At 42.5% G+C, this 10,913-nt stretch overlaps 1 gene segment (V, D, J or C); it reads left to right on the top strand.

Annotated features, from left to right (window-relative positions):
* The first annotated feature begins 1,622 nt into the window (after positions 1-1,622).
* On the top strand, positions 1,623-6,975 carry LOC102972880. The segment is given in 3 exon segments: positions 1,623-1,718; positions 1,801-2,277; positions 6,791-6,975. Coding segments are annotated over 3 exon segments (708 nt in total).
* Positions 6,976-10,913: the final 3,938 nt, after the last annotated feature.

The raw sequence follows: 10,913 nt of genomic DNA, 5'->3' as shown, positions 1-10,913 counted from the left end.
ATATTACACTATATGTTAGCTAACTAGAATTTAAATAAAAATTTGAAAAAAAATATGCAGAGAATTCTTCAATATGACCATAAGAAACCAGCCCAGTGTAAAAATGGAGAAAAGATCTGAACAGACACCTCACCAAGGAATATATATGTAGATGGAAAAGAAGCTAACTCATTGCTAGTGGAAATCCAAAGTGGTATAAGTACTTTGGAAGACATCTTGGCAGTTTCTTACAGATCTGAACCAAACTGAGGACACAAACCAGCAAATGTCTTCTTACTTATCTATGGGACTAAATTGAAAATAATACCCACATTAAAGTCTGCACATGAATGTTTATGGCAGCTTCATTCATAATGTCCTTAATATGAGCATGAACAAAGAAAATGTGGGACATCAACACAATGGAGTATTTACTAATCGTGTTGCTCTTTCTATAGAAGTTCTCATTGTTCTCTGGTATTATATCAACTTAGTCTTCTAAGCCTAAAACATAATTTCAACTTTATTAGAAACTCCCAGGTGGTTTTTCATTCCTATATGCATTCACCCTTTTAACAACATTCTACTCATATTGGTTGAATTCATACCTTCATTTTATTAACGTATTTTTCTACCTCAGATAATGTATTACATAGATTGTTTATTTCCCTCTTCCATTCTCTGTACAGATTTCCTGTCCAAGTCTTTGTTTCCTTTTCTTCTTCTCTGTGTAGTTGTTTTGGAGATCTCTTCTACTACTTATAGTAGAGTGTTCATATCTAGGAATGACTCACAAGAATTCTGACTAAAGAATCTTTGTATGTTGTGGCTTATAGAGATATCTTGAAGCAAGTTGGCTTTTTAACTGGGGACCCCACTTTTCAGGCAAAGTTATAACTTTTAAATTAAATATCATGTTTCTCACCTGAATAGATATTCATTTTACTCCTGGTAGGTAATGGCCTGACTGCCAACTCTCTTGACTCTCCAGAGTGGAAATAGAATGGGAATGCCAATGTCCACACGCAGAGGTCTACTAGACCTCCTTTCCAGTGGGGTGTCTCCTCTCCACCTTCAGGGAAACTTCATGACCTGAGTCCAGACACAGCCACCAATCCTTCTGCCCTGCTCCTCATATGGATGAGCTCCTTTTCTTATGTAAATTCTGGAGTATATCTCCTAATGCCCCCTCCTAAAGATGGAGCACTGGAGATCCTATCCATTACAATCATTTCCAGGACCCCATATCTGAATGGAGAAGGAGAATGACTCAAACCAGGCAGGCAGTCAAGGGCCTGGACTCTGGACCACTGCCTCATCCTCCGTTTCTGTGAACAGTTAGCCCTGGAGCTTGAAACTTAGTCCACAGTTGCACAGCCTGACAATAGAATATAAGAGAAACTTGGTAAGGTTTCCAACTTTTCATCAACTGCAACACTAACCCTCTCAAGCAAACAGGGCCAGAAATCAGCACAGGCAGAACTGGAGCCCAGACCACTAGGACCAGCCTCAGTGGGTCCCCACACCACCCAACACCAGGACACCAGGAACTGGCGACAGTCACCCGGGTTCAGCATTTTTAATGCCTCCCCTGCTCCACGGGACCCACATGCAAATCACCTGAGGTGCTCCCAGAAAAGACCCGCATCACAGGCAAAGGCCAGTGTGCTGGGTCTCCATCCAGAAGACAGAAATGCAGATGCTGTGGTCCCTCCTCTGCCTGCTGGCAGCTCCCCTGGGTGAGGATCTGGGGGCTCTGGGATAGACTAGGGCCTTTCTGTGGGATGAGACAGACTCACCATGACTCTTCTTACCCCCCAGGTGTCCTATCTCAACTTACACTTCGGGAGTCCGGCCCAGGACTGGTGAAGCCTTCACAATCCCTCTCTCTCACCTGCATTGTCTCCGGAGGCTCCGTTACCAGCAGTTACTACTGGAACTGGATCCGCCAGCGCCCTGGGAGAGGGTTGGAGTGGCTGGGGTACTGGTCAGGTAGCACCAGCTACAACCCGGCTTTCCAGGGCCGCATCTCCATCACTGCTGACACAGCCCAGAACCAGTTCTCCCTGCAGCTGAGCTCCATGACCACCGACGACACGGCCGTGTATTACTGTGCAAGAAGCACAGTGAGGGAAAGTCAGTGTGAGCTCAGTCGCAAACCTTGGTGCAGGGACCTGGAGGGGCTGGGCTGCAGGCGCGCTCAGGATCCACAAGAGGGCGCACAGGACCTACCAGGGGAACTAGGGACATCAGGGGTGCTTAGGGCCCCTTACCACAGGGACCAGCCCAGAAACAGGGGCAGAGCAGGAGTGAGGTCCTCACTGTCCGTAACTGGAGCTTTCTCTTCCTGGCACTCTGATCCTATGCGGACCTCCCTTTATTTCTTGCTTGCGTGCTCTTTTGTTTCAGTCCCAGTGTGATGTTTGGACCATGTAGATGATGCCATTTTTCACAATGTGTGGGAAGTGCTCCAAGAGGTCAACGCATCAGTGCTGTGTCTCCCCTTACTTCTTTCTCCGACACGTTCTTGGTCAGACCCCTGGTAGCTCATCGGAAATAGAAACACTGGCATTAACTGAAACCCACAGATGTTATCCATTTTATAATAATAGAAAATTATACTTGAAATGCTCTGCCAATCTCTACAGGGTTACCTTCCCTTATTGGTCCTCAGATTGCCCACAGCCCTTCTTTCCTTGGTGTATAATATGGCTTCTAACTACAAGACATCATCACAGGAGCCCTCACACCTGGTCAGGGCACATTGTATAGGGTGGCATCTTGCTCCTTCCTCCTAGGGTCCACTTGCCTCTCTGGCATTCCACGAGGGTAATTTCTGAGCTCCAACCTGGCGAGTGAAACACTCAGACCACTTCACGGACAGCAGGGGCTCAGTGTCTGGGTTACCACTATGTCCACAACTGCTTCCAGTGAGTGGGCGTCTCCCACCTGGCTTCTTGGTGTGAATGAATTACAGCATCCCACCTAAGTCCAGCCTCACAAGCTGTGTGGCTGTTCCCATCCTGGGTGCATGAAAGCCACTTCGGAAATGCAGGGGGATATTCTGATTTCATTCTCAGTTCAAATGCTCTTTAGTTTAAGTCTATTTCTGGATGCTGACAAGAGCTTGGACTCTTACGTCCAAGCTCATTTTTTGTTTCAAATGTTATAGTATTCCACCAGCCATTCCAGTATGTATGGTACAGGAAGGAGAATCCTCCCCTTGGCTGGGTTCCTCACAATGGAAAGGAATTAAGAAGTATAATATCTAGAAGAAAAAGCAAAAATGTGGCCACATGTTGTTAATAAGAAACCCACAAGATACTGAAGACAAAATGCTGGTACACATATGAAAAGCTTACATAATGTTTATGGTAATTCTGAGAAAACTTAATTTGAAATAATGATCCATTTCTCTTCCTATAATTCAAAGTATTAGAGAGAATATGATTTTATTTTTTATTTTTTTTTTGACGTTTATTTATTTTTGAAACAGAGAGAGACAGAGCATGAACATGGGAGTGTCAAAGAGAGAGGGAAACACAGAATCCGAATTAGGGCTGTCAGCACAGAGCCCGACGCGGGGCTCGAACTCACGGACTGTGAGATCATGACCTGAGCCGAAGTCCTGAGCCGAAGTCAGACGCTCAACCATCTGAGCCACCCAGGCACCCCGAGAATATGATTTTAAATGTTATCATATATGTGGGGAGAAAGCTACTTTAACGTGGGCAATTGCATGTGCTTTGGTATAGCTATATCCCCAAAAGAGCAATGGACCCTTTTAATGAAAACTCCCATTCCTGTGGTACAATAATTCAATACATCAATCCCATACCCCAGGGGAAATACCATTTATGAAACACTGTGATAGTGATAACAATCTTCAATTCCAAAAATAGTGCATCCATATTTAAAACCCACCCTGCAGTAAAATAATAACAAAATTTTGTAATAAGGTGGACAAAACATTCTCTAAAATATACTGGTTGGTTACTAAAAGGAAAGTTTCAGCACAGTAGATAAAACTAAAAGCATTTGTTAAACTGATAAAGAGATGCAGAGATGACAGAGACAGAGAGACGGAGACACAGGGCCGCATCTCCATCACTGCTGACACATCCAGGAACCAGCTCTCCCTGCAGCTGAGTTCAGTGACCACTAAGGATATGACCATATATTAGTGTGCAAGAGACACAGCTAGTGGACATTGTGAGCCCAGACACAAACCCCCCTGCAGGGAAACAGGAGGTGCTGGGCTGCAGGGGGCCTCACGTCATGAGGGGGTTCTCAGGTCACCAGGGGGCGCTGGGTACACCAGCGCGAGGTCAGGTCACCAAAGGGCACTTGGGTCACCAGGGAGAGCTAAGGACACAAGGGGGCGCTCAGGATCCACCATGGGGCGCTCAGGTCACCAGCAGTTGCTCAGGTCAGTCACATGCTCTGAGCAGGTCACCTGACATGCTCAGGTCAATCACAACATGATGTCACTCAAGACACCAGAGGGTGCTCAGGACTACACAGCATAGGAACCAGCTCCTGAGCCCATGCATGGGAGCATATGTCCTCCATTAGTCTGGTGTGTGATTTTATTTCCTATGAGTGTATGCCTCCCCCAAGGACTCACTGTCTTTCTTCATGTGTTGCATTTTTTTAATACCACCCCACAGGTAAAGTCACTTACCACCTCTGCTCAATTAATTTAAATAGTCAGGAGTCCTTAATACTTCCTTGGTTCTCTATTCCAGGAAATCTTTCAATTTTAAGGAGGCAACTGAGAAATCCCTTAGGCAGTGGCCAAGGGCATGATGTTGCAGCCCAGGTGACCAGTGACCTCTGGCTATGGTCCACTCACAGCCTGCCTGTGTTGAATAAAACACACAATACTTTTACCTAACACAAAAAGAATCTTATTAGCACTATTCTGTATTTTGAACTTCCAGGAGTTAAAAAAGTACAATACAATACGTGAAATGAAAAATACGGGTAATAAGATTAACACTGCATATTAAAACATGAGTGAACTTGAAGGAGAGTAATAAAAACCATCCAAAATTTAGCACAGAATAATGTATGTCTCCAAAAACAAAATCCAAGTACCTGTAATGTTAAGAGACAATAGAAGCAGTGTAACATATACATACATAAGTGTGTATACATGTATCTCCACATGCATACACACATATGTGTATGTAAATATAATGTATAACCGGAATCAAGGAAAATATTTTCAGAATTTGATGTAAATTATCAACAGATCTAAGGAGACCAAAGTGCCCCAAGAAGAGTAAAACTAAAGAAAATTCAATCAAGGGGCACCTGGGTGGCTCAGTTGGTTGAGCGTCCGACTTCGGCTCAGGTCATGATCTCACAGTTCGTGGGTTCGTGCCCCACATGGGGCTCTGTGCTGACAGCTCAGAGCCCGGAGCCTGTTTTCGATTCTGTGTCTCCCTCTCTCTCTGCCCCTCCCCCACTCGCACTCTGTCTCTCTCTCCTTCAAAAATAAATAAACATTAAAAAAAAAATTTTTTTTTAAAAAGAAAGAAAATTCAATCAAGACACATCAAAATAAAATTCCTGAAAACTGAGGAAAATCCTAAAAGCAGCAAAGAAAAAAAACATATTATGAAGACAGGAACAAGGTTAATAACAACATCAAAACTTTCCATGAAAAACAACCAAAGCAGAAGGCAAGGGGTGAGAACTTTAAAGTGCTGAAGGAAAATTTTAAAGCCATTAACTTAGAATTCTAAACTAAGTGAAACTATATTCCAAATTTTAAGGCAAAATTGGCTGAAAACAAAATTACAAAATATCAAAATCTGTGCTTAGAAGGAAACACATAGCATTAAATCCTTACACCAGAAAATAATAAAGATCTTAAGTTAATAACCTAAGCTTCTACTTTAGAAATTAGAAAAGGAAAATCAAAATAAACTAAAATCAATCAGAAGAAAGGGAAAATAAAGATGAATGGAGATCATTGAAATTGAAAACAGAAAACAATAAAGAAAATGAACAATGGCAAAAGCAGATTGTTTGAAAAGATCAATCCAGTTGCTGGCAAGACTGACAAAGGAAAAAGAGACAAATCATCAATAACAAAATCTAATGAGGAGATATAAAAACATTCCACACTGTGTTTCATGAGACCACATTCTCTGTACAGTCAGTACAAAGAAAGAAAACTTCAGACCAGTATCCCTTATTAACATAGATGCTAAAATCCTTAACAAGATACAGTAAAACCTTGGTTTGTGAGCATAATTCATTCCGGAAACATGCTTGTAATCCAAAGCAGTTGTATATCAAAGTGAATTTCCCCATAAGAAATAACAGAAACTCAGACGATTCATATCACAAACCAAAAATATACATAAAAAATGATTACAATGCCACAAAATAATAATGAAAATACAAAGTATAAAAAAAGAAACAAAGTAACCTTCACTTACTTTGAAAACCTTCGTGGCTGGTGTGAGCGAGACAAGAGAGAGGACGGTTACTGTGTAGGCTAACTTTCACTCTCACTAATAGAATCACGGCTGTCTATTGGCTCCGTGGAATCTTTTTTCTTTTTGTGCAACTTTAACAAGTAACCTATCCAATGACACTTGCTTTCATCTCCCTTTGAGGACTTTGCAGAAATGTGGCATTGCGTTGTCATTAAACAGATTCGTTGCTCGCACTGCTACAGGCTTGTTCGCGTGGTGCTTTTCCATAGAATGTTTCACTGTTTCCCACATTTTACACATCTGCCAAATCTCATTTGAAGTGAGGGATTCCTTGGCCTTTTTCTCCTCCTCTGCAGGCGAGATCTCCCCCATAACCTCTGCTCGCGATGCAGACCCATCAGTTCGTCGGTGTCGGCTCCTGGCCATGCTCCTCTGCCAGCTCCTGAATGTCGTCCTCATTCACCTCCAGTCCCCTGGTCTCCCCCAAGGACACAGCTTCATCGACAACTGGCGGCTGCTGTTCATGAGCAAGCCCCTCTAAGTCAGGTCCAAGAACGCAACCAGGCTACAGTTTTCTGCAAGCAGAATTGAGGGTTCTCTTGGTGACCCCATCCCAGGCTTTATCGATGATCTTCAGGCAGTTCACAATGTGGAAATGATTTTTCCCAAGCTCTCATAGGGCAAGATTTGTTCCTTCGGTCACTTCGAAGCATCGCTGAAATCGTGCTTTGGTATAAAGCCTTTCAAAGTTCTGAATGACCTGCTGATCCATGGGCTGGAGGACTGGAGTGGTGTTGGGAGGAAGGAACTTGCCCTTAATGAACTCGAATTCCTCCAGTAAGTCGTCCTCAAAGTCTGGAGGCCGAGCACGAGCATCACCCATAACCCAAGGCAGATTCTTCTCTAAAAGGTATTTCTTCACTGCAGGACTGAAGACCTCGTTGATCTACTCAACAAGATATGAGTGACCCAAGCCTTGCCCTTGAACCTCCACAGAACATTTAACTGGCTCTCCTTGCATTTCTTGAAGGCTTGTGGATTCTCAGAATGATACATGAGCAGGGACTTGACTTTGAAACCCCCATTTGCATTAGCACAAAACAAGAAGGCGAGATGGTCTTCCGTGGGCTTGTGATGAGCACTGCATTCTCTTCTGTAATGCATGTCCTCTTTGGCATCTCTTTCCAAAAAAGCCCCATCTCATCACAGTTAAAAACTTGCTCTGGCAGGTAACACTCGGAAGCCATGAGCTTCTGGAACTCAGTAGTGAACATCTCAGCTGCCTTAGCATCTGAACTCACAGCCTCTCCATGCCTCACAACACTACAGATGCCACTTTTCCTCTTAAAGTTATTGAACCATCCCCTGCTTGCCTTGAGGCCTTTTTCATTTTCCTTTCGTGTACCTGGAAGTTTACTTGCAAGGTCGGTGTACAAGGCCTTTGCCTTCTTGCAGATAAAGTTCTCAGTCACAGTATCACTTGCTAGTTGTTTCTTGTTTATCCAAACCAGAAGCATATTTTCAACGTCTTCCAGAACACATGGCGATTGCTTTGATATTCTCATGACTCCTTCGGCTGCATCTAGCCTCCTTATTTCTTCTTTCTTCTTTAATATTATACAAATAGTCGATGTAGACTTCTTATAAAATGTTGCAATTTTGGCCACTAATATACCTCGTTTGTACTTCTCGATGATTTCCTTCTTAACTTGCACCATAATCATTTCCTTTTTCTTACTGCCTTTCTTTTCAACCTTTTCCTGCATGGAGGCCATTGTATATGCTCACACGCATGTTGACTACAGTAAAGAATTAATGAACTCTTGTCATTTACTGAATTTAATGTAACCAGCAATAAGGCAGCAGAGGAGAGGGTCTCTATCTGCAGGCAGATTAACCTAGAATGATGCAAAGCTTTCCTAAGTTTACTCTTGTCTGGAAGCAGAGGACTTCCCATAGGTGCTTTGAAGTGACAAAAATACATGAGTGCCAGTTGTGGGCACCTTCCAACATTCTTAAAAATCACTGATTTCTGCCAAACACTTTGGCCTGAGACCAAGCATCCGAGCATGGGAGACAATCCCCCACAGTCCTGCAGAGAGAGAGAGAGAGGAACCATTGACTCAGTTGTGATTATGTGATGTTTGACATCACATACTGCTCGTATGGCAAAACATCACTTGTTTATCAAGTTAAAATTTATTAGCAATGTTTTCTCTTCTTGTGTAACACTCAAAGAACAAGTTACTCACAATCCAAGGTGTTACTGTATCAGCAAATCCTATCAGCAACACATGAAAATAATACCATGCCATGACAAAGCAGGAACTATCCCAACAAGTCAAGCCTGCTTCAGTTTTTGGTTTTGTTTTTTTTTTTGTTTTTGTTTTTGTTTTTGTTTTTGTTTTTGTTTTTGTTTTTGTTTTTTGAGGTAGGGAAGAGGGAGGGGCAGAAAGAGAGGAAGAGAGAGAATCTCAATCAGGTTTCATGCTGTCAGCATACCACAACCATGAAATCATGACCTGAGCCAAAATCAAGAGTTAGACGCTTAACTGGCTGAGCCACCCAGGCACCCTGCTTCCACACTTTTAAATGAATCAATTTCATCCAACATGTCAGCTGCATAAAGGAGAGTATTAACATGACTATGTAAATTGAGAGAGGAAGTTATTTGACAAATTACAGCATCCAGTGACGATAAAAACTCTTGGAGAGTTTGGGATAAAAGGGCCCTTCCTCAGTCTGATAAGGAGAAACATACAGCTAACATCATACTTCATGGTGAAAAGCTGAGTGATTCCCCCTCAGATCTGGAAAAAGTCAAGGATATCCAGTCTTCCCACATCTATTCAACATTTTACTTGAAACTCTAACAATGGCAATAAGACTAAAAAATACAGAAGGATGTGCAAATGTGAAAGGAAAAGAGATGTCCATATTTGTAGACAATATTTGTACCTCTGAGAAAAAAAAATCAAAGGGATCTACCCCCAAATCATCCATAATTTAATAAGTGACTTTAGAAAGATCACAGGTCAATAAACAAAACATTAATCTATTTCTATATACTACCAATGTCTAAATAAAATCCAAAATTAAAGTAAGGGATGCCTTGGTGGCTCAGTCCATTAAGCATCCAACTTTTGGTTTCAACTCAGGTCATGAGTTGAGTTTGAGCCTTGCATAGGGCTCTATGCTGATGGCGCAGAGCCTGACTGGGATTCTCTCTCTCTCTCTCTCTCTCTCTCTCTGTCCCTCTCCTGCTCACTCTCCCTCTCTCAAAATAAATAAATATTCTAAAAATATATAAAGTAAAAATACAATTTGCAATATCCTCCCAAAAGGATTAAATATTTAGATATAAATCTAACAAAACCTGTAAATGGACCTATGCTCTAGGTAAAATAAACCAAAGAAGATATAAATAAATAAATGGAGACATATTGCAAGGTGTATCATAGGAAATATTTCAGTTCTCCACAAACTGATTTGCAGAATTAACAGAACGTCAATCAGACTATTAGCAAACTTTTTTGTAGATCTGGGCAAACTGAGTTTTAAATTTATATGGACAAAGGAACTGAAGCATCCAAAACAGTGCTGAAAACCAAGTTGGGGGGATCATACACAGTCTTAAGTCTCAATATAATTACAGCCATAAAGACTGTGTGATCCTAGCAAAGGAATAGATAATGGGACAGAACTGTGGATGGAAAACCATCCACACAAACATGGCCAATAGGTTTTTGACAGAGATGCAAACAGCCTCAAGAAGTTGACAGCACTGTTTATCACAAATTCACCTGGAAATTAGGGTGGACATCTGTGCTCACTAATTGCCTTTATCCAAAGGAAAAGTAAATTTCCCATATTTTATGACAGGAAGTAGGCTTACAACTTGGAGCCAGGTGCCTGTGAAGTTAGGCTCCCTCTGTCTCACAGAAACTGGGTGATGGGGCGCTGCCTTCCCAGATGATGACATTTGAAAGCCATGGCTCCCAGGTCCTTGAGGGAACACGCCTGGGTGATCCCGCTGGCAACAGGTCAATTTAGCTTATAAAGTCTTACATACATTTCAGAGAAGCAGAGAAAGAATTCATAATCCCAAAGTCTCTAAGGAAAAGGGGGGAGGAGATCTCTTTATCTTTCTTGCACTAGGAAAAATGACTTTTTTTGGAAGAGAGAGATAGATTGAGCACTTGCACGAGCAGTGGTGGGGCAGAGAGGGAGGGAAGGAGAGAGAGAGAATTCCAAGCAGGCTCCGAGCTGTCAGCACAGAGCCAGATGGGAGTCTCGATCCCGCGAACCACGAGATCATGACCTGAGCCAAAATCAAGTGTCGGACCCTTGACTGTTTTTGTTTCAATTTAGATTTGTATTTGTCCTGATACCTCTTGTTCCCTGGCCAGCTGGCTGCAGGTGCAAGGTGGTGGCAGAACAATCAGAGGGGGTCAGGAGTTCTTGCCACTGCCTCACCGA

This window comes from Panthera tigris, chromosome B3 (genome assembly GCF_018350195.1).
Source record: "Panthera tigris isolate Pti1 chromosome B3, P.tigris_Pti1_mat1.1, whole genome shotgun sequence".
In the NCBI taxonomy this organism is placed as follows: Eukaryota; Metazoa; Chordata; class Mammalia; order Carnivora; family Felidae; genus Panthera; species Panthera tigris.
The sequence above is the reverse complement of the archived record's forward strand: the minus strand, read 5'-3'. Positions and strand labels throughout refer to the sequence as shown.